The 25,470-nt window shown below is 40.9% G+C and overlaps 1 protein-coding gene across 2 annotated transcripts in view; it reads right to left on the reverse strand.

The window, feature by feature from the left end:
* The window catches only part of LOC103175956 (c-Maf inducing protein), an 89,371-nt gene extending 65,008 nt beyond the window's left edge, over positions 1-24,363 (reverse strand). For both annotated transcript variants that reach the window (XM_042340232.1, XM_042340231.1), the window contains exon 1: positions 23,712-24,363. In XM_042340232.1, the coding sequence (XP_042196166.1) occupies positions 23,712-24,005 (294 nt within the window). In that variant the 5' untranslated portion in view covers positions 24,006-24,363. The remainder of the gene's footprint in view (positions 1-23,711) is intronic.
* Between the last annotated feature and the right edge of the window lie 1,107 nt (positions 24,364-25,470).

Genomic DNA, 25,470 nt, shown 5'->3' on the forward strand with positions numbered 1-25,470 from the left:
TTTAATTAAAATCGGTCATCTTTTCAGAGGTTGCCATGACAATGTACACCAGTTCCTCCTTTCTGTGCCCTCGGCATTACTCGCTCTGCGTATTAATAATTTCCCTGCAATGAAATACCACTTTTACAAGCGTGGATATAGTGAGATCCTCATTAAGGAAAAGAGTGTACTCATTTACCATCAAACTGACTCCTAGTTAAATGAGGACTGTGTGTTCTCGTGAGTTAGAACATTGCCTTTTCACCTCTGTGACTTGGGTGTGAATTCAGGCCCATCTCCAGTCTTTCTGGTTATAAGTGTCTTAAATAAAATACCACTGGATGTGCTTGGGGCCACTAAAAGCTGTCACAAGCTGTCAGGCTCACCGTGAACAACCATAGGGATGGGCGGTGCTGGAAATGGAAACATCAAGTCCAATTGGGTTTGTGGGTTCAGCCAATTTGTTGTGGATGTGCAGAGATAGCTTCACACTCCATCTGAACAGTGCTACGACTGGGGAAGACATGGCGCTGGGCGAGTAAAATTTCTCACCATTGGAAACAGTAGCGCAACATTTACCAATGAAATAACTCCGAAATAAAAAGCAATTACAAGGAAGCTTCACAAAAGCTGCACTGTGAATAAATTCCAAGTTGGTTTGGGGCCAATATTTGCCATCCAAGTTCATACAAATTCCCAAACTTGGATTAACTCCATCTAGATCAGTAAACTCTCCAAGAGTCACGTGTTATTTTAACATAATAAATGTCCACAGCAGACTATCTTTCCTCCATCTCACTGAACATGCGATCAATGGTGTATTAGGTGCGTTAACAACACAATTGAGTGGGCACTTTGCAGTTAAGAAAAATGGTGCTGAGACGTCAAAGCCATAAAACAAAATCATGTACGACCCGAGTGAAGGGGAAAAAAAAGGAAACTAACTGCAGGTTTTCACATCAGAACCCACAATAAGCTGTTTGAACACACAAAGCACAGGAGAGTTCAAGAAACAGAAGGAAACAGTTTCCAACACAAGTCTCAACATTGGCTCCCTGCAATTCACATTAAACTGATTCAGGAATTATCCAAATGAAAAACCCCAAGAATTAAGTTAATGCGAAATGAAATTAGGTGTGTGACTTACCACAATGGATGACGTTTATGCCTCCAAGCCAACAGGGTATTTATTGTACTTTATGAAAATGTCTCATTTGACTGGCAGTGACAAGATAAGAAAATAGTCCAATTTACATTGGTGCCTGGGATCTTCTGAATCAGCCGGCGTTCGGCTGATAGAAGGAACCCGTGAATAGTGCAGTCAGGAAAACATCTGGAAAATCCTACTAAGAGTGGAATATATGAGGGTTGAGAGGGGAATGAATAGAAGCTGTCGTGTTCAATCGGTTCAGAAAGGAGACAAGAGTGTTGTTGGAGGGAGGAGCAATGCCCAAGGCTGTGAAGATGAACACGGAGCTGAGAACTTTGTCAGGAAATGGTTTGGACGAGGCACAGCATTTTGTAGTTGGCTGTGATGTGGGGAATTTCCATGCATCAAAGTTAGGGTGAAAGGACAACAAGGAAATGCCCACATCTCCTGAAGGATTCTATTCACATGAATGATTCCCTTTCTGACATGAAGGGCCCTATACACTTGTATTTTTTTTGTTGTTATTTTAAACACAGATTAGATAGTTTACTTTCAGGAAATAACATTATAGGATATAGTACATTGGTAGTTTGGGACATATGTACTTGTGACCGCCAGGAAGATGGAAGGCGAACAAGATGGACCTCGGTCTTTTTTCATCAAGCATTTCTTGTGTTCTTATGTTGTTGATTCCTGCTCAACAATCAAAAACGAGAGCAAAATCCCTTCTCTTCCTTAAATAGATAAAGCAATTAATACTAATCAACAGGAAAAGCTACGCCTGTGGACTCGTAACAAAATAAAATGTAAACAATGTGTAAATCATTGTGTGCAACATCTGCAAGGACTGACAAGTGATAGGACCACACTACATTTTACTGCAGCCAACACTCAGCTTTCGCGTTATTTTATACTCCAGCCTCACATAAAACAGAAGAAAACAACCAAGAGCACAGTAACAAAGTCCCTTTGATTGGAAAGTAAAGATTAACTTTGTCCGACCGTATTTGTGTGACAAGCATGAGTTGCCCTGCCACTCCCTGATCAAAGCGTGATTACGCTTTACGTCTTTGGTTCAGTGGGATAAGAAGAAACATTCTTTCTCACAACTGTGTTGTGTCATATGCCTCCTCAGCGAGCAGAACCAAACACGATCAGGCTCCGTGTTCAGGTTCTGAAAGGTCTTGTACAACATGCCAAGAAGAGGTACCCACAGCTATGCTTGTTGCCAACTGAATCCTTTCTAGGAAACTTTCGAGGTGCCTGGATTTTCATGATTGTACAGAAATAGGTACCAATGCAGACATTATTACAATCACATTACTTTCTCACATTCTCTCTCTATCTGAAACCTGACACTTTCTATCCATACAAGTGAATACACTCAGGCCTGTGTGTATCCGAGTTCTAATACGGACAGCTGCCCCTTTCCTGGAGCATCATTCCAGGGTGAGGGAAGACACACACACTGCTCTCGGACCTGATCTTAAGCTAAAGCCTCTCTCAGAGGAAAGAGTTCTCCGTCCCCTTTGAAGTGCAGCATTTGCTCTCAACACCTTCTGACCACAGCACTGGTGAGATAAGTGATTCACTGTTTGAAAGACTGAGGCCTCTCATTGCCGTGAAGGTACAATGTCTCTCTTTCTTTCTCTCTCTCTGTACATTCCGTAAACGCTCGATGGAATTCACGCAATAAGCCATTGGGAAAGCTGCATTGTTTTTTTGACGGTTGTATAGATTTAAGACATTTCGATTTGACGGGTGTCAAATCAAAGGCAAGGATTAAATTAATTATTACCAAGATTTGCAAAAACAATTACCAAATGCAATTTTTCATTTTTGGGATCAAGGAAATAACAATCATTGTAATTCACAGTATCATTACCCTGAAGCTCAAAAAAGAATGAGGCAGAAGCATTAGGCGAATAACAGTATCAAACATTAAATAACACAAAGCGGGGGAAAGACGATCACTCTGCGGAGAGGATGGATACGCTTTGTGCAAAAGAAACATCAGTGTTTTTCAACATGAAGGATGTAGCTGCATCATATGTTTGCAAAAGCTTATTAAAATCTTTGTTGACTATTGACAAGGGGCAATTATCCCTCTTTAGTCAAAGGTCATATCTTAGCGAAGTCAAACTACCCTGCTTCATAATAACTAAAATGGCCATAAAAATATGTGGATCAACATTGGAGTGGAATTGTACAGTGGAAAATCTAGTCAGGGAAGCAAAAGACTGGATGTAATGATAGCATGTTGAGGAAGCGGTTGTTCATCATGATGTTGCAAAGTTTATTTAGCTCAGATTGGTCGATTGGATGGTCCCTGAACTAGGGACAAGACCATAGAGTAGGGGGAGAGCAGTTCATTACAATCTCTCTCTCGACCTCTCTCTCTGGTGGAAATCATGGTCAGATGAAAGGTTAATCCTACTCTAATGAAATGAAGACATAAACAAACAATGCAATTAGAGCACCCACCATCTAATCTCATCATCTGCTTTTAAAGAAGTAACTTGTTACAAGGCTCCAATCCAAATTGGAAAAAAGATACTGTATATGCAATACTGTATCACTGACTACACAAGTGACAAATAACCTCCTTTCCAAATACCGCTTGGCAACAATTTTCCATTCATTCGCTTTTATTGCTATCTTTCTTTCTCTGAACCCTCCCCAACTGATACCAGTAACTTCAAAACAGAAAGAAATAACATCTCCTTCAAAACATCCAGTAATCTGGACACACTTAACAGGAACTACCTATGAAAGGCTTTGCAATTTGTAGGCTCCATATCAAGTGCAAACACCACTATTATATTGTTAACTCTTTCAACAAGGTGCACCATACCAGATGCCTGTGTATGGAATTAAATTTAAAATAACAAGCTCGTAAGGAACACCCCACTGCGCAATGGCCCTGCAGTGATAGAACAAGTAGCCAAAATAATCACAGTAACGGAGAGAGAGGGAGGTAAGGATGTCTCGGTCTTACAATCTACTGTTACCCTCAGCCCAGGAGATGACTGTGAACAACTCTTTTCTGATGTTTTGTCTACAGGAAGCGCTAATACTGAAAGTGGAACCTTTTAGGTCTTTGTGGCCAATTGAAGTATAAAGACGAAAGGAAGTGAGTCAACACAAGTTCAATAGTACAGCTAATGCACACCTCATGCTATTCAATACAGGAGCTGCATTGCTTTAGGAGTTTCAATATGTATGGTAGTTATTATAATATAATAATCCTTGCATTTGATATATGGCTTTTCACGTCTTATAGATGTAATCAAAGTGCTTCACAGAATATACTCTAAAGTGAATTGACGGTATATTTTGTGGGCGAAACGTGCAGTCTTTATGCGTTACAATGCTGAGATACATTATATGCATTGGTGATGCAGGACCAGTCAATTAAGAGGCTTAAGAAAAGTGACTTTAAATAATAATATAAACCCAGTATGTGTAAATAACATGTGGGTTTTTCAATGACTCAACAGATGTCATTCTGGCTCAGCTGTTGCACTCTTGCCCGTGAATCATAAAACTACTGTTTCAAGCCACCAGTCGTGACTTTTAGCTCATAGTGTAGACCAGTGGTGGTCAACCTGTAGCACGCAATGTCGTCACAAAACAGCCCCCAAACATTTGCACAAATCTGGGTAAGTCCGTGCTCAATCGATAGCATGTTTTCTGTGGGTTTTTTTTTTAAAAATCAAGAAATATCCAATCAAGAAAATGTATTTTGTTGGCCATCACTGGCCTTGACTAACACTCCACTGCAGTGCTGGGAGAATGCTGTGGTCTGTGGTCCTGTCGATTGAATGAGATGTTGAACCGAGGTCCTTTCTGACTGTTCAGGTGGGCGTTAAAGATCCCATGGCCCTTGTCACAAAGAGAAGGGAGCTTCTCCCAGTGTCCTGGCCACCAACCCTAGAGATAAAATTATTTGGGCTGTGTTTGGGACATTGCTACGTGCAAATTGGCTGCTATGTTCGCCTACAAAATACAGAGTCATTACACTCCCAATAAATCTGGTAAAGCACTTTGGACTTTCGAGATGTTTTGACGACGTGATAAGGTGCTTTACCAAAAGGATTAGGATTATTATTATTACTGCAAGTCAATGAACAAACATGTACACGTGCTTCCTATTATTATAGGCAGTCAACCACAGACCGGGCCGATCTAGAGCAATATGGGTTTTGTTGGTGAGGCTCACCCATTACTTCACCAAGTCTAGTATTACAATTATGATTCCATGGAGACCTAGTATTTGCGGTTTGGGTTTTCGAGCAGCTAAAGTTATCATTTTCCCCCTACTCCGAGACCAGGCAGAAGACATGGTCATTGTAAGGAGCATTCCCTGGGTGGCTTAAAATAATAACTTTGCATAAAATGTAACACAACATCTGCAAGTAACAAAAATATTTTAACCATTAGGAAAGAAAGTAACTTTTCTTAATAAACAAAAAAACACTGGGGGATACAGTGTAACGTGCTCCTGATAGCAACTTAAAAACTAATTTTACAAGAAATTCTGAATGTTTATAGACTTGATCTTTTTTTAAAATAAATTAATTACACATTCTTTATTGATGCCATTCTCATAAGTAGGTGAAATACTTCCAGTTTCCTTCTTAAGAAGTCTCACTAGAAATTGTCATATGTTAGACCTCAGTATCATCATCATCATCATCATCATCCTTGCATTTGATATAGCGCTTTTCACGTAGTCGAGACGTCTCAAAGGATACATGCTTCACAGGATATACTGTAAAGTGGATTAACTGTGTATTTTGTGAGCGAAACGTGGCGGCCAGTTGCGCACAGCAGAGACTCACAAACAGACATCGAGTGAGTGACCAATTTTATTTAGGGGATTGTTGACCAGCACACCAGGATAAAACTTTCTTCTCTTTTTGAATAGTGCCATGGAATCTTTAACGTCCATGTTAAAGCCAGCAAACATGTGATTGTTGCAGAAACACGATGGTTTAGCAATTGTGGAGCTCTCCGTGGTTTCCATTGCCAAAACATCTGCATCCAAGAGTCGTCCACAAACCGTTCAGGCTCACACTTCTCAGCAATAGACTTTTGGTTGAGATTGCAATTAACAGCGAGCAGCCATTTTCCAATTTCAAAGCCAGGTATACGAGATGAGCAGCAATATCAGACAGGACAGTGAGCAGGCACTAATTTACACAGTAATCAGGTCTCGGATTCCAGCTCCAAGCTCTGTCTCTCTTTCTCTCTCTCTCTCTCTCTCTCTCTCTCGATGAGCTCATCTCGCAGGCATAACCCGGCACGTCGCCAAGGCAACTGGAAACCGGCATAAGTAGAGCGAGCTTAATAGATGAAACCATTGTGTCTAGCCCTTCTCATTCTGTGCTGTATCTGAAGAACCATTGCGCTCAGTGAAAGCAGTACAAAATGCCTGCAGCTTATTACATCAATAAAAAGGATTTTGCCAGACGTGACTCAGACTACACCCTCAATTTTTTTACATCAAAATATATTGCCAATTGACTGATGAAGCATCTCCTTACCTTTAAACTGTGGCCCGCCTAGGCAGGGCAGTGAGGGTGAAGCTCTGTCTTAAATCAAAGTCGAGTCCAACAGCAACACCAGATGCACAAACATAATAACTCTCGTCATGCAGGTGAGGCTGGGCTGAGAGTCACCAGAATGGGGTGCAGAAGAGGTCAGTTATGATGAGGTTGAAGCTCATGACCAGCATCTTCCACATGTGAAATTAGAGGAAAGTAAAAACAGAGGAAGAGAAGCAAACGAAAAGCAATAGGAGCGCACACATTGGGGAAAATAAGAGGCACCACCAGTTCACAAAGGAGACATAAAGACATGAAAAGGAATCCGTTGAAACCAGACTTAGTCAAAATGCTGATACACTGAGGAGCTGCGCAAAACACTAATGTTAGACCCATTTATACCTGAGCTCAGTCCAGCTATACTTGGCCCAGTAGAGATCCCAGTTATAACAGAAGTCATTCTGTACAGGATTTAGTTTGATCCTGAAACGCAAGAGGATCGTGGCAGGTAACATCTCTCCATGTACACAATAAAGAATAACTCGTACACATTTAGCCATTCATTCAGACAATCTCAGGCTTGCTATTTTAACTTCCAGATTTCCGGTTTATATAGATTAAATGGGCGTTTCATCCACAACATACACAGTCAATCGACTTAGCTGAAGTACTAAAGCAGAAGTGAATACTAAAGTAGTTGAAGTACTAAAGTAATCAGCTGTCCCTGGAGGCATCAACACTGCTACTGTACATCAATGTCACGTTGCTAGTGCTGATGGCTGGACTGTAACAGAAGTGAGGTAAACATCTACTGCAAGTGGGCAGAACATGGCTGTTAACACTTTCATATTGAAATTAGAACTAGGGTCCCCACCCAACCTTATGCCAAGTCCAAAGCCGGACAAGGAACAGGGCAGGAGAGAGGCAGAGGGGCGAGATCAATCCTCAACCTCTCCTTGAAACTCAAAACAAAACATAACCTCATCAAGTGTTAATGCCTCAACATGGTAAGGCAAAAAAGTACCGGAACAAACACATATTGTTTTGTGTTACAACTCCAGACTGCTGATATCCCTCTTAAATGATGACATTTCCAGACAGCCCTGTTTAAGACCAGTCTGTCCAGCTCAGAACCCAGACAGCGGAACCTTTAATTAGACCTTTAATTAATTGGAACTGGGAGCCAAAAGAGAACATGCTAAAGTAATCATCAAGCGCACAGGACTTTTACACACCCGAACTCGAGCCACACACCGATAGATCACTGTAAAAGACCAGAGTCAACCTCCAATCTTCATTACTAACAGCAGAATTACAGCTTCCAACACTCAGAAAAAATCCTTTGCGACATTTTAAACACATCCGTTCAATGTCATTGTCAAATTGATATTGCTTTCAACAGGTTTGCTGCACTGATTATAAAGCACAACCCCTAACTCATTGCATTACCTGTTCAAATCATTCAATGAAGCCTTTCATAAGAGAAATAAAAATGCGAGGGAGTGGGGGGGGGAGTTCTGGCAAAGTAAATTTTGAATACTGGCTTTTTAAATAAGGAAACTATTCACTGCTCAAAAAAATAAAACATTCAGTGCTAGTGGAAAGCCATGATTTTTCTCTCATTATTGGAGAGAAACTTTTAACTAACGCTCCCTCTTTCCACTTCCCACAATGATAAAGGGACCTCTGTGGTCCTGTGATTAAAAAACGTCGAGTGGGTCCAGTAAAGTGCTTGGCATAGAGTGCTCGGTATAAACCTTGGATTGTGGTGAACACTCGCAAAAGAGTAGAGCCACCAGAGTATAGCCTTCACAAAGCCTATCATAATCAAAAGAGTACAAAGGCAGAAAATTCTACTCAAGTCTTAGCCAGCGAGACTATTTGGTTTGACAACCATAGAATGCATACAATTATGGAAAATTCTTAAATTCAGACGTAGTTTCCAAGATGTTTTTCCAATTCTTAAAAAGAACCAGTCTCTAAAATAGACTGAACTTAAGGATTTTTGTAGAATTCTGTGGAATCTTCAATTTTAAGGCAAAAACCCTCTCACAAAATATACAGTCAATTCACTTTGCGGTATATTCTGTGAAGCACTTTGAGGCATCTCAAAGACGTGATAAGGCGCTATATCAAATGCAAGGATTATTATTATTATTACAGTTTAAGCTCAGGAGCAATTTTGAGGCACACGTGAGCTTTTAAACTGAGCATGAAACTTATCTGAACTTTCTGAGTTTCTATTATATCTTTGCACTTTTCTGTGCAAAAGATATTCAACAAATACTGACTTTAGCACTTTGTTTTTCCTTTCGCACAGGCCACTCCTCTTTGGAGTAAGTTTGCCGTAAGGTTACTTCGCTTCACATTCAGATTTTCTCCTTCATTCCCTCGGGACTAAATTCCAATTAACAACAGCCAATGTTAATAAATACGTTTATCCTTCAGCCAGCAAATTGAAGGTTGGTGGTATAGTACCTGTTTATCTTGTGTGTAATGTACGACAGTGTCAATTGAGTAATAAAGTTTGTTTTGGGTTTGATACTTCAATGGACTGTTCACACTCTACAGCTTACTCTTAAGAGCACATGTTTTAGACTCAGAGGAGCAGCACGCCCCAGCAAACCCACCGTCTCCAATGCTGTGCCAATGCCCAGGAAAGAGAATCAAAAGCGAAATGGGAAACATTTCTAGGAACTTTAGGAAAACATAGGCTTTAACTTAGAGGGTCGATCTAATCACTCATTTGTCCTTCGGCTGAGACAACAAACCGAGGTCCTGTCAGGTAGACATTACAAATCTCACGGCACAAGTTGAGAAAAAAATATTTCCCCCAGCATCCTGGCCAACAATCCCTCAGGCAAAATAATCACTGGCCATTCACTTCATGGCTGTTTGTACGACAATGCTGTTCTCAATTTGGCTGCCATATTCACCAACTAATACAGTTGCTACACTTTACTGAAATCTCTGTGAAGCAAGCACGTGCTTTGCGATGTCCTGAGACTGAAAACACAAGTACTCACGATAAGCCTAATTGCCTAATTGATAAATAATTGCCCTTGCATTTGATATAGCACCATATTACATAGTTGAGACATCTCAAAGCTCTTCACCGAACATACTGTAACGTGATTGACTGTGTTTTGTGGGCGAGTTAAATTCAACAGGGACCTAAATTGCGCTATTTCTTAATGGGGAATTCCCCGCTGACCTCCTCCAGATGTAGGCTGGGTCTGCGCAAACTCACCTCGGGGTATTTTGTGAGTGAAATGCCAATTGTGCACAGCAGTATCCCACAAACACTCGTGGATTGAGTGACCAAATTGTTTTTTTTTACTGAACATCTCTGAAGGAAATTCTGCACAACTTGCAAGGGTTTTCCTGTTCGAAGATTAAAGCTTGACTTGCGTATTATTATGGGAACTGCTCGAGTTAATTGTAGCATGACTGCATGATGCCGGATCAAGTGACTGCTTTATTACCAATCGTTGCACCATAATGAGTTGCAGGACACCAAATCATATGATCGGTGGTAAGTTTTTGGAAACCTTGTTTTTTTAGTTTTTGTTTTGCCGACTTGCTGAGCACAACGGGCTCGTTCTATGCTTTGATTTGATCTTCCCTCTTCTCAGACACTCCCTATATTGAAGTCCAATCTCTCTTCAATTCCCCAACCCTCCTCCCCCCCCCCCACCATCATGCAAACCAGAATCAGGAACTCACCACAACTGAAAACCACAGATATAAATCCTCAGCCTTATGACTGTGGCACAAACCTCTGGCTCACCAGACTATCTGCATGCTGCACAAATAGAAAATAACCTACAAAGCTTTAAAAAAAAACCTGAATGCATCTGGGAAATGGCATCTGAAAGTCATTTTGCTTTAAGATTACGCAGGAAGCAAGTTTCTAGTGCACTGGATTGGAACGTATCTGGATAAATGTGCCCTCTCCTTTAGTTTTCTTTCAGTTTAGGGAATTAAAAAGTCTGTTTCCAGTAAGCCCGAGTTTACATCACAAAACTGACCATAGTTTCAGATTCATCACAGTTTCCGGTCTCACTGAGCAGAATTCCAAAGAGGGGTAGATCTAAATGTCACTCTGGTACAGTACTAAGGGATAAAACTGCACATGACATTAAGAACCATTGCCAATGCGCCAAGGAGGGAGCTTTATCCTGGATCGAATTGGAACTAATTTCTTTTGGTTCTGAGAGATCTTGTCAGTCGAGTGTAACACTAAAATAAAATGTTTAGTTCACCAAAACTCACATCCCTCAACTTGACGTGCAAACAACCCCTAATAAATAAATCCATATGGTGCAAGGAGCATGAAGTGAAGCACTCTATAGTGTGGGGAGGCTTTTGTCTCTGCAACATTGTCAATAGATCCAAAAGGTCACCACACGATAAGGGCGGGGTGGCGGGTAATGGACGGGGGGGTGAGGGGGAGAATGGGAAGGGAGGTTGTGGTAATTGGATCAACCTGCAGCTCGTAACAATAGCAGAGGCAAGCTGCCCTACGGATCAGGATGTACAGTTCAGAGAGGAATAAAGAAAACAATATGTGGTTGAGTATTAATTTGACCACTGAATCTGAGCTGGGTTTCAATTGTGTGTGTACCATACATTCTTTCATTCTAAATGTGGTGCAAGTAATAAATGCAACCAAAAGGGTTAATCAATGACAAGCAAACGCAAAATGCTCTGGTCTGAGACGAAAAGGGAAGTGACACAACAAAACGTTCCGGATATGGTGAAATGAAGATATGATAGAATAAGTTCCTAGATTAAGGAACTCAGCATTGTTTACACAGAATCAAAGATTAAAATCCCTCTGCTCTCCTGTTTCACACTGGTGAGAAAGGTTCTACCAGACCACAACGTTATGGCTGTCAGGAAGCCATATTCCATTCCTGCGTCACTGAAATGATGTTTTGTCCTCTTTTTATTCTCTGACCATTCCTGACAGCTGCAATTGTCTGTCTTTATGTTTTTATGATTCAATCTGAACCCCGTTTTAAAATCCTACCTTGTGATCATTGCCAGGTGTCCGCGAGTTTGCAACGAGGTTACATGGTAATGATGGGGGGGGGGGGGGGGGCTGAGAACTGGAGCTTGGAAATGGAATGCATTATGGAGCCCATCAAAATTGCTGTCAGATTCAGTGACCACAGCAGCTGTGTTTTTAACAACCTAAAATAGGTCACAAGATTAACTCTGATACTAGCCATCAGCATCAGAGGCAACGAGAACAACATGGGAGTATTCCCCTACGAACATCATACTGCATGCCAGGTCACCATGCTCCAACTTTTAAGAAGCGTTGCCACGGGTAACCGTCTCACAGAACTACTTCAAACGGAAAATATAAAGGATAAACAATAAGACNTTTTTTGTTGTTATTTTTTCTCCTCCCCTCCCACAATAAGCATCTTCTCCAAACAGAGAAGTGATCTAAAATAGACCTGTTTTGCTGATTTTCACACAAAGCGCTTCTACCAGAAGTGATGAGTAAGGCCATGCCAGCCACAAGTTAACGCCATTTGCACTATGATTGTTGAGCCAGTTTTTTTCCCTCTTCCTTCCCCGGGGTGAAAGGACTTGCGTATTTCCACAGGGTCCGTTTATCGACCAGGATCTCACTCCAGGGACCATTCTTCATGTGTGAGCTTAGACAATGTGTCTCAAACTAGTTATTCAACAGGAACAAATGGCTGTTCCTGTTCATGCTAACAGGGTTCAGATCAACTAACTCAGGACAGACCAGATATAGATCTTGTAACCTTCTTTATCCCCAAATCTCTTCCGTTCCCCCTGTCACCCTCCCCATCCCCATCGCTTCTAAATCCATCCTAAAACCTCTCTCTTCGACCATGGATTCGATCACCATCCACATGCTCCTGTTATCTTGTTTGGCGATGTGCAGCAGCCCTGCAAAGTGCTTGAAGATGGAATCCTATGTGAAGATTTTATTTGTACAGGGCAGTGTATTTACTTACTGATCCATCTTAGGGTCTTGATGGAGGTGAGGGAGGGGCAAGGCTGAGAGATTCGTAGATGGAGTTCCAGAGTGTGCAGGCAGAAATGCTCAAGGCTCAACTGCCAATGGTGGAGGGCAAGGAACATGAAGCAGCCCAGTGCCCGCCGAACAGAGGGAGTGGACAGGTTGGTATAGTGTCAAGAGATTGCAGAGGTAGGGAGGAGAATGACCGTGAAGGGCTTTAAAAGTGAGGTGGGAGGTGAAGGTACAAAGCAATGATGCATTGTTTATACACCTTCCACTCCAATTAATCTTAATTACAACAACAACAAGATTCCATTTATTGAGCACCTTTCACGTCGGGAGGACCTGAACCACCTAAGCCAACCTGCACTGCACTCACCTAAACCACAGTGTGAAACAAAAATACAATGTTCAATATGATGCAATGCAACCAACAGTCGTCAGTAAAATTTAAGGCCGTGATTAAATTCGACTATTGTGCTGATGCTCATATAAACCTCTCAAGCTTCAATCTCAAGCCTTAGAACATCAACAAAAGACAGTTGAATTACTGCCACAGAATACCACGGCCAGCCTTCTCACGTCCCCATGTTTAGCTTATTAAAATTGAGCACTTCGCGGAATGACTCAATGGTGTGTTTGCCAAAAGCAACACAGCTGATAAATTTTTCCCTCCGTCTCTGCAAAGTGATTTCCCCAGACTGGTGAATCAATATGCAACGCCCTCCATTTGAAATATTCATAAGGTGCAGCTCACTGTTTAAACATTGGAGTTTGGACCCAGATAAATAGTTGCCATCGAGCAACGGGACTGCATCATAAACAATATCTCTCGTCACTTTCTTAGTTCAACAGGTTACTCAAGTTCATCTGAGGCATAGGTGCTAATTTACGTAGTTGGTTAAAAATTTACCCACTTCTGCTGGGATGATATTCAAGTCGGTCTTTAAATATAGCAAAGAACTTGCGTATGGGGTTACCTGGTTTACCAACTTGGAGCTGCCAAAGGAATTATATAGAAAAAATCCCAATTGGACACAACGTTAAACTAAGTCTTTTCTGATTAAACAAATGGGATAAATGGTACGGAGGTGATTGAAGGGGATTGTAGGTTCTAATTTAACCTGTACTATAATTTGGGATATCATGTTGAAAGGAAATGACTGATAGGTGGTGTGTGCACATGTGTATCTGTATCTTAGTTCATCTGACTGTACATCAAGGTTTGTTTCCTTGGGAATTGAGAGAGTGGGTGAATCCAAGCAGCCCCTTATCTTATAATCATGGAAAGCTTTTCGATTTACAAGCTATTGCATATGGTTGAATTGTAGATTGGTGAACAAACAGAAACAGCTTCCAACACATTCTCAAGAAGATAGTAAAGGCCGTGAGTGAAGAGGCCTTGCAGCTTTGCTCTACGTATACAAGCATTACATGAATTAGTACTGCGCGTGTGTGTCGGGGGGAGGGGAGGGGAGAGAAGAGAGGAAGAATTGTGAGAGGGGAATTTTACTGACGTAGAAATTCAAAAGCATCTCGAATTCTTCAATGCAACAGTAATTCACATGAAAATGGAAGATGTGGCAGATATGAGTTGTTCCCTAAAAATACACATTTTCGATAATCTTCATTTTGTGTCGAAGAACAATAATTGCTCAGTAAGAAAGTACAATTAAACTCAATAAGCCCCTTTTACAACAGAAACCATGCTGGAAATTGTAAGTTTCAAAATAGGGGGATTTTGGCTTGATGTATAGATTATAGAAATATTTCAGAAATAATTTGCCCCAGTGTAGGATTACATGATGGTAATCCCCACCACACCCAATTATCTAATTTTGCAATCCTTTGTACAACAAACATACAACGTGTGTTTTGTCCATGAAGAACCAAATAATGAACCTAGAAATGGGTGCTCGCTACAGGCAAGTGGACAAATTATTCCTTTGAGAGGTCTCTCATCTAAGGTTATTAAGCAGTCACCTGAACATGAGGATAAGACTTCAATATGAAAGTAGTTACTAATTTCAAAAGAAGCAAACATATAATGTCTGTGTGTATATATATATATATAAAATTACATTTTGTCGCTGGCGATAAATGCATAAACTTGATTAATGAATTCTGTGGTGTTTTCAGAAAATGTTGATTCACAGTAACTAGATGCTAAGTGAGTACTGGCCCAATAGGCCAAATAGACTTGGAGAAAATTGAAATAATTATAAAGGCAACCTCACGAGCAATAGAGCACAATGGATGGATGTCTGTAGAAAGGCTGGTTGGGTCAAAGTGTTTGAGGTCAATGATGGAAGTATTGTTTACACACCAAATGAAGGTTTTTCATGGTGATTCTGTGGTACATCTGATAAAATGTTTAGATATTCGCCTTAAAATTAAAACACTGTTTGTTGGACTTTTAAAAACTACAGTCACAGATTTAATAATTTTTTACCTTGGTAGCTGTCGGCATTCTGGTGTCATCATTCCACTGCTCGCTAGTTTAAGGGCAGCCTAACAACAATGTACTGGAGATGAAACATTAACTTATCAACCAGTCGAAATCTATCCAAACACCTTCGATGCACAATTGTGTTCAGTGAGGTTTTTTTTTTGCATTCAAAGGTAACATTGCAATTTATGGTGCTAATACAAAACACGTGGGCAAGAACATCGGGCCATGCAGATTGCTATTAACTAATAAAAACCTGCACAGGGTTTAGCAATGGCTGCATTTAATTAAGAGCTCATTGTGCAGCTTTTACTGCTAATAGTTCTGACATTCAGTCACCCATTACCAAAACAAGAGAGTTACTGTTTCATAAATTCCTAACCTGCCTACTCTCCCCTGTAGTTCTACAATGGTGTCACTGGTCTATATTATCACTTAAATTCCCCTCTGCATCTCCTATTTAATCTACAGTACTTTTTTTTGTAATTTATGTGCATAGAAACTTAAGTTTCACTGTTAACTATTCTACACTAATTCCTTTTTTCTTTAAATTAGTTATTTGTGATGCACATTTTATTGTCTAAGCACTGTGAGACTCTTCCCCGGGTGAAAGTCACCATATAAATTAAGTTATTGTCATCATGTTTCACAATGATTTAGTCTAGGGAGCTTTTGAATAATACAACAGCGAAATGTTAGCACATACCACCTGGTTTATAACAAACACAACTTAACTCAGAAGCGTGTTATACACAATGTGTTCTGGTTTCAAATACTGTAATTTTATTTGTTAAATACAACCGCAAGTTCTTTCCTCAACCTCATTCCTTACCAATGTGAGTGGATGTTGGTGGATATATAATGCAATCTATTACGTCGTCAGAGATGCTGTCAAGGGGGAAACTGTTTGGATTCAGTCTGCTCTGGTTATCATACAATACTAATTTATAAATCTCAAATGCACTGAGTTAATAAATCATCCATAAATGCCTTGGATCTACACTTGAACCAGCTAAGTTTGTGTTTTTTTCCCAACACACTCCTCACCGGTCTCCCCAGCTCCACCATTCACAAGATCCAGCTCATTCAATACTCTGCCGCCCGCATACTGACTCGGACCAAACTCCGTAACCACATCTAACCAGTTCTGGCCCAGGCTCCACTGGCTCCCCATCACCAAACGGATCAACTTCAAGATCCTCACTCTCGTGTTCAAATCCCTTCACTCTTTGGTATCTCCCTACCTCTCCGACCTCCTCATTCCCCAATCCACCTCCGCTCGACTGACACCGGCCTCCTGCTCGTCCCTCGCACCCTCTGCCCCACATCGGAGGTCGTGTTTTCAGCCACTACGCCTCCAAAACTCTGAAACACTCTCCCTCAATCCCTCTGCCTTGACCCCCTCCCCTTTCAAGACTCGCCTGAAAACTTTCTTCTTCGACCGTGCTTACGGCTTCCTCCCCCCTCCCCCCGGCTCAGAATCAGGCTCTGCCACTGTGAAGCGCTCTGAGACGCTACCCTGCGTGGAGGCCATTATATAAGTGCAAGTTGTTGTTGTGATGCGAGTATTGGCAGCTCGGTGAAATGAGCTGGGGGGGGGGGGGGGGGGGGGGGGGGGAAGTCTTACGTCAGTTCCTTGTGGGTGCAGGACCACAGTATGGAACTGACCTTAATATCATACGAACCAAATTCGCAACTTCACTCTGAAAAGTCATGAGGATGAAGGTTGGAGTCATAATGTTGCATAATGTCGTTGGGAGCAGAACAGAAACAGCTTTACTGTGCAGCTGACTGACTTGTACGCATTCAACCTGATGCTACCACTGGATGCAAATGACAATATCTCTCAAAAAAAACACTAACCATGTCTCCTTAAAATACAAACATCCATACAAATATGATGAGCTAAATGCCCAGAATGCATAAAAATATCTCGAGTTAACGACTTCTCATTACTGGAACCAAACACTCTGTTGATGTTGCATTCAGGTGAAAAGTTAAGCGCAGAATAAGTGCTGTTTAACCGAAACGTGTTTCGGACAATCAATTTTAAATATAAACAAACAGAGATAAAAGGAAACTCTGAGGACAATTGCACAGCATCTAAACTTGAAAGGAGCTCAGATTGACACAAGGTGTGAAGCTTTTTAGCTCTCTATCTCTGAATCCCTCTCCCAAACAATTTCTGCCTCCATGGCACGAGATGAAAACATCATCCAAGTCTGTAAATGCTATTGTGTTCATGTGGTTCTGCACAAGTATTTTTTCTGTCCTCTTGGTGTGTGATTTTCAAATGGATCAACATAATATAGTCATTATCAATATAATGTCCTGTCTTTAAACTTACACTACATTTGTCGGTTAAGCTAGAAATGGAAACCTACACAGGATACACAAAAATAACAAGGTTAGTGGAGACCAAAAGTTCCTCTTTGCTGCAGTGAGGTTATTTAAACCAACAGCTTTTTCTCATAAGTCAGAGAAAAAGTTTCTTCAATTTTTACTGATTTTGAGCAAGTTGCAGTTAATTAGACTTTCTTAACTAGACCAACAACTACCTAAAAAGTTGTTGAGTTCAATTCTTAAGAAGATATATTTTCTAAAACAAGATGAATTGTTTCATTCAAAGAGAAGGCTGAGATTACAATTCAATAACTGCATTTTAAAAATAATATTACTCCTTGCATTGGCATACAACATTTCACATTGGGAGAACCTGATTTGTGATTAAGTTCCAATAGCGGTTCAGAGGAGGAAAAGTCCACTGATCACAAACCAATCACAGTACATGAAGGGTAGACATGTTTTAATCACAATGATGACTTCTGACAGGAGAAGTGAATACACTTAATACAGAGAAAAAGCACAGCTCAGTAAATAGGCTTTTGTGTGCAACTACAGCATGGTGCAAACAGTATTCGGTTACCTTCAATAAGCCTGAATTCTCAAAGTAAAATCTTACATAAAACTGAAAGGGATAAAATTGAACAAAAACCCGAACACCAATGCCAATTTCAGAACATTGATTTTACTTTTTACTGGCGGGGGGGAATCTCTTGTTGTGTCAGTTTTTTTTTTCCAGCAAGAATTAGAATTGGTTCAGTCACATGAAGAAGAATGAATAAATCAAGTGAATCAATGAATGAATGAATGAATGAGCTGCATAGTTTCAGAATGGAGAGGTACAGTGTTAGGGTAAATGCAGCTTTAACCGTAAGGTGAGATACAGTACAGTGCAATGCCAGATCATTTAGTCAAAGGGAAATAAAGTGAACTCCATTACAACAACAAAATTACATGTGTATAGCACCTTCCACATCAAGAGGACGCCTAAGGCACAGGACAGTCAGTGTTTTGGACCCGAGCTGGGGGTCGGGATTGGGGAGGGCAGAGGGCAGGGGGGGATACAGGGTGATCGAAAGCTGTCATTCCATGGCAAAACGGCTCAGTGATGAGCTATCCAGAGTGGCGAGTCAAGCTGATGTATAAATATACAAATGCAGTTGGCATATTGACAACATGATGACTTAAGTGGTAGTAACAAGATAAATAAAATCGGTCACTCACTCTCTGCATTGCCAGAGGTGCTGTCCTTCGAATGAGATGTTAAACCCAGGAACCATCTGCCTGTTCAGCAATCAGAAAGGAGTTTCTCTTGCCTTGTGTCCTGACCAACAATCTCCCAAATAAAATTGGTCACCCACACTATGGCTGTTTGTGAAACTTTGCTGTGCCCAGTTGACTGCTATATTTCGCCCACAAAATATACGGACAATTCAGTATATGATGTGAAGCACTTTAGACTCTCAAAGATGTGATAAGACTCTATATCAAATGCAAGGATTATTATTATGATTATTTACAAGTTAAGCCAGGTTTGAGTTATCAGGAGTTCACTGTGTTTCAGTACACCCTCTGGTGAGCTTTTCCCATAAACCTTCTAGTTTATTATCACTAACAGATGAAGGGTGGTTGTTTACTGAAAATTAAGATTGTGTGTTTTCCCCCACCACACCGTCAACTGTTACTGCCTGGAACAAGTATGATGCCAAACAACAAAAGGAATTTGACATTGATTATGGTTATGGGGAGGGAAGCTGTAGTGATAATAAAAAGAAGACTCCTTGCATTTGATATACCACATTATCATGTCTTCGTGACGTCTTCGAGAGAGATTGAGATACTCACTCGATCAATTAGAACCTTATCCAATGTGCTTTCCAGCAGCTAAAATGCATTTGAATGTATAAAAATAATAATGCTGATGATAAAATATTAAACTAAGTAACGCACTGCCTAATATTCAAAGCATCGCCCACAAATTAGTAACATATTCATTTTGCTCCTCCCGCTCAATGTGAGCAGCTGTAACGTTAACCTTAGTTGATCAGTATTGATCAATAAGACATGAAGATTAAAGAAGATTTTTTGCTATATTCATTTCCTGGAAAATGCTAAAGTTTGTGGAATTCTCGTATTTCACAATGCTGCATGCTTAATGCATATCAACCTAACAAAATCACATTGCTATATTTTATTGCATTTACAAAGACTTGAAAGCTTATTTTGTGCACGATTCTAACTAACCCTGTGAAGATACAGAACTCTGAACTAATAACTCATTTAAAAGAACTACCAAACAACATCTGAAAAAAAGCCCAGTGAATTGCACTTTTATCAGCTCCCTTTTATGAAACATGAGAATGAATAAAGTCCATTAATGCGTGTGCACTATATTGATCACGACACAGAGGCAGGTTAAAGACACACACCACCCTTCCATTAAGGTGGCCACTTAGGATCAACTTAATGGATAAAGTGTGTGAATAAGATCAGCACTGCAGATCGAGAGGGAAAGTACAATTACTGTAAAATGGAGCCACGACAAAAGCTGAAATGCTGAAGAAAGATTCTACACTCCAGGTACTCAAACACTGAAGCACCTTTTATTGCTGTTACTGACCACTGTTTTGCCCACAAAATACACATTCACTCCACGTTACAGTATATCCTGTGAAGTGCTTTGAGATGTCTCAATGACGTGATAAGGCGCTATATCAAATGCATTTTTTTTAAGAAAACATTATCGTCTGTTTTCTAAACAGCACAAAAAATTACATCTGTCCACCCTTAATACTGATTGCCTCATTCTGCCAAGGATATACGATTTAATGTTTACTTGCTTTTGTGGAGTGGTTAAAAGCACTGATGGACTTGAAAGCCGAGCTTGAATTATTTAACAGCAGCTCTTTTATTTGATAAACAACAACCCATGAGAAAAGTAACCATGATAAAATGTTTCCAAATTGAAAATTTTGCTTCTTGATTTTTTGGTAATGTTTCACAGCCATAGTCAAACTCACCCAGAGATTGCAATTGGTAAACATAAATCTATGAGCCATGGGGTTTATTTTAAATAAAATTATAAATACAATGCGCTGGGTAGAAACAACATTTGAATACGTTTTGGTTAAATATTTAATGAAAATTCAAAAACAAATTGATTTCCAACTATATGTTATTCAAATGGTTTCAGATGAAAAATCACTCGACTACTGTACTTTTTTGTTACTCTTGTATTTGTACACCTGTTTTGTCCCACAAATAAATAACATGAAACAAGGTTTGAGACAATGTTACACCTGGATGTGTGGAATTAAGTACTTTATATGCTTTAAATGCCCCACATACACACAGAAACACACACAGCTTTTTTGATCTGTTCCATCGTATACAATAACTGCTATTAAGTGGCAAACATCAACACATGCTTAAACAGGAATGATGTAGCAATGCGGATGGGGTAAGATCGATACCAGGAGAAAGCGTTGCAAGAAAAGCACTCAATTCATTCAGTGGCTGAATGGACACATTGTCCCATCAGGTCAGTCAAACCAGAAGCGAAGATGTTTTTTCTTGGCAAACGAAAATACACCATCTTAAACATCAGTGACGAACCCTGCGGTCCAAGGCGAGCAAACCTTCTTCACTGTGCACTAACTAAAGGAAACGGTGTGTTTCATTTTTTTCCCCTTTGAAGTGCAGTTTGCGTTATTAATGTGGAATACAGTCAACACCCACGATGGGATGGGGTGGAGGGGAATAGGATAAAACTGAACATTTTTAACTTGTTAAAGCATCATTTGCGCTCCGCATCAGTCTGAAACTGGGAATTATATGGGTGGGTGGGGAGGGGGTGTTTGAATTGGATACAGTACGATTTCTTTAGTTTCAGCCTCTCTCTTTTTTAAAAATTAATTAAGAAAAAAAAATCTCAAAAGACATGAATGCGGGATATGATCCTGGCATCTGTCAATGTGCTTTCACCAGGTTATATAATAATAATAATAATCCTTGCATTTGATATAGCGCTTTTCACGTCGGAAGGACGTTATGTAGGCGATGGGCTGAGGCAGGGTTTAGGAAAGCAACGAAAGGCACTGTTTATAAATAAAGTGGAGGGTGATAAACGTTGCTTACTTCACCCCCCAAAGCCTAAATAAAAACTCCAGACAAAGTGATGGGACCAGCGGTGAATCACACATCCACAAACACAGTGTGTTGTCAGTGTAACAGGATATTGGGTCAGATTGTCGCCAATTAAACACGATGGGTGGATGAGCCATTAAAACGCTGTCATGACTTAAAACAGGAGCTTTCCTGTTGGGGAAAAAAAGCAAAACACATCTCGAAATTCACACAGATGGGAACCCAATGAATTCGCTCTCCTTTCCAGACCACTTCTGAGGGGGGGAAATGCGCCTTAAGATTGAAGGGGGGGGAAAAAAACACTCAAAACAAAAGAAACGCTGTTTAAACGGAATGTCACTGGATTCGGGGTGAAAGAGAGTGAGAGAGAGGTGGGGGGGGATCTGAATTCTTCCAAATACTGTACCAGCAAATAGATTTCACACCCACAAGAGATTCCCTCTATCTGTGTTGAACTCACTTTCCATCCCAAACCTTACTTAACCATTCCTCCCACCACAACAACGCCGCCATTTCTAATTTCCCATCATTATTGGCCTTTTGAAGTGACCCACACACCATTTGACACCAAACAGAAACAGGTCTTAAACTGCAGGATCCGTGGTTTTATTCAACCGCTTATGAATGCAATTGACATTTCATTCTATTGTCAGTTTCTCTCTCTCACACACACACAAATCCTTTCCCAAAGAGGGAATCAGATTCCAGTGAACAGTCCCATTTTTCTTGTTAATTCGCAATCATCAGTCCGATCCCTATCCATTTCCAATGTTTGGGACATGTTAAATCACATGTAATGGGTTGACATGTGTTAGTTATGTGGGCAATAGTTACAGCATTGTAGAACACTGGAATTAGGGATTTTTTTTGTGTGTGTGAGCAAATCAGTAAAAGGCAATCCATGGACAGTATTATTGGGACGTCCTCCCGACGTGAAAGGCACTATACAAATGTCATTTTGTTGTTGTTATTGTTGTAGTATTTCCTGGACTTGTGTTCTGCACAAAACGTTTAAACGATTTTCCTCTCGATCCGAAAAAGAAGGAAATATCTCGAATAATAGAGATGTTATATATATATATTTATAAATGTGTGTGTGTGTGTGCATTTAAATTCCCATATTAATCACGACACACAAATCACAATGATGGCGATTGATCAATCGTTAAAAGACTACAAACTGACACATTTCCACACATTTAAGTGAAAATTAAACCACATCTCCCGTTTGATGTCCTGGACTGTGTGTGTGATACAGTACCGACGATTTGATACCTTTTTTTTCAAAAAAAAATCTCTGCCCTCCACCCCCCCCACTGCTGGTCAAAGCAAATAAAAAAAAAGGACCATTTATTTCGATTGGATCCTGGACTCTTTGGATTACAATGTGACTTATTTATCGTTGGAGCCCCTTTCAGTCGTGAAAGACATAGAAATAAACAGCGATGAAATAAGACAAGAAGGTGTTGAGTGAGTGAATGTGTGAGTGAATGAGTGAGTGAATGAGTGTGTGACTGAGTGTGTGAATGTGTGAGTGAATGAGTGAGTGTGTGAATGAGTGAATGAGTGAGTGTGTGAATGAGTGAGTGAGTGTGCGAGTGAGTGAGTGTGCGAATGAGTGAGTGTGTGAGTGAGTGTGTGAATGAGTGAGCGAGTGAGTGTGTGTGTGAGTGAGTGTGCGAATGAGTGTGTGAGTGAGTGAGTGTGTGAATGAGTGAGTGTGTGAATGAGTGAGTGTGTGAATGAGTGAGTGAGTGAGTGACTGACTGAGTGAGTGTGTGAATGAGTGTGTGTGTGAATGAGTGAGTGTGTGAATGAGTGAGTGTGTGAATGAGTGTGTGAGTGAGTGTGTGTGTGTGTGACTGACTGAGTGAGTGAGTGAGTGTGTGTGTGAGTGAGTGAGTGAGTGTGTGAGTGAGTGTGTGAGTGAGTGAGTGAGTGTGTGACTGTGTGAGTGTGTGACTGACTGAGTGAGTGAGTGAGTGACTGACTGACTGAGTGTGTGAGTGACTGACTGACTGAGTGAGTGAGTGAGTGTGTGAGTGAGTGTGAGTGAGTGAGTGAGTGTGCACAGAGAGCACTCACCGTAGCAGACGCCAAGCTGCTGTCGGCCAGGGTCAGATGATGGGGTTCCCATCGCCGCAAGAACTTGGAGCTGAGGATTTTGCTGAGGAATGTCCTGGGATGTTTGATAACGCAGACCTGGATGTCCCCCTCCTGCAGCAGTTTGTACCTCATCCCATTGCAGTAGTTGGAGCGCCTACAGGGCGCTGCTCCCAGTTTGTTCAGATCCGAAGCCGACGACTCGGGCAGTAAGCAGTGCCTCTCCTCTGAGCTGTGCCTGTGATCACCACCATTTGAGCTGCTGTTCAAATCCATAGCAGCTTCTTTCTTTTTTTTTTGCCAAACCCCCACCACCACCCCCACCACTCCCCACTCCGACCAACTCAGCAAAGGAGGGGTGGAACACACACACGAGAAAAAAAAAGGATCAATCCTATGGGGTTTTTTTTTTCTCTCTCTTTTTTTCCCCCTTTTTTCTTTTTTTTCCTCTCTCTCTCTCTTAAGTCAACAGCAGATCCCCACAACGACGGACACAGACGACTACAGACGCAGACGGATCGCCTCTCCTTTTTGGTCCTAACACTACTCTACACGATAGCCATCCATTGCAGTAATGTGTAGGTACACAGACACACACACACACACACACACAGAGAGAGAGAGACACACACACACACACACACACAAATGCCTCTTCAAACCCAACCCAACACACACCCCACACCCACAAAAAAAAACCTCCTAGAATATAAAACAATTTTTTTTAAAAAAAAACCCAAACCCCTTCCCTCCCTCCCTCCCCTCCAAAAAAAAATGGTTTAAAACAAAAAAAAATTCACCCCTAAAAAAAAACACACACACACACACACAAAGAGCAAAGCGTCACGACTCTCGGTGCTTAATTTAGTGAAGATTATGTTGGTACAAGAGAGAGAGAGAGAGAGGGAGGGAGGGAGGGAGAGAAAAAGGGAGGGAGGGAGGGGGAGAGGGAGACAGGAGCGATGAAATTGCAGAGACTCTTTCCCAGTTGGTTGGTCTCTCGAAATTCACGTGGTTGTCTCTTTGACGTCAATTGGAGTTGGTTTAATTGACCAGAAGCGGATGCATTGCGTGGTTTTTAAAGGTATAGCAACGAGAGGCGACAAATACCACCATTTTAAAACCTTCTATGTTATGCACTTTGCACACACACACATACACAGTCACACACACACACACACACACAGTGCCAACCCAACTCAGCCCCTGCGTTTGGGGATCACTGCAGCAACGCTGGAGTTCTGTGCTGGTGATGTGATGGCAATTTGCAATGCAGCACTGTGTAATGGTTTAGAGCAGATGGGATATATATATATATATATATATATTTAAAAAAAACCTCCCCATCATTTTAAACTTCTTATTGCCGAATGACAATAATATATATTATATGTGTATATATGTGAGAGTTAGCCACAGACTGCAGTTTTGGTACCGTGGAGTGGTTGCATTGCAGATCGAGGAGAGCAAAATGCAACACACACACACACACACACATACACACACACAAAAAAAACTCCCCACCATTTTAAACTTATTGCTCAATAATACAATAATGTGTCTGGGCAGCAAGATATGAGACTGCAAGACATGAGATCCCTTTCCTTGGGTGACTTGCACAGCAGATCGATGGTACCAGTGGGTGCAGTTTTAAAAGGAGAGTGAGAGCTTCACCCATTACCTTTAAACCTCTTGGGGCTTTTTTTTACACACAGTGACACCTACATTGTTCCTTTTGATT

The sequence above is a fragment of the Callorhinchus milii genome, unplaced genomic scaffold (assembly GCF_018977255.1).
Source record: "Callorhinchus milii isolate IMCB2004 unplaced genomic scaffold, IMCB_Cmil_1.0 Scaffold14, whole genome shotgun sequence".
Taxonomy (NCBI): Eukaryota; Metazoa; Chordata; class Chondrichthyes; order Chimaeriformes; family Callorhinchidae; genus Callorhinchus; species Callorhinchus milii.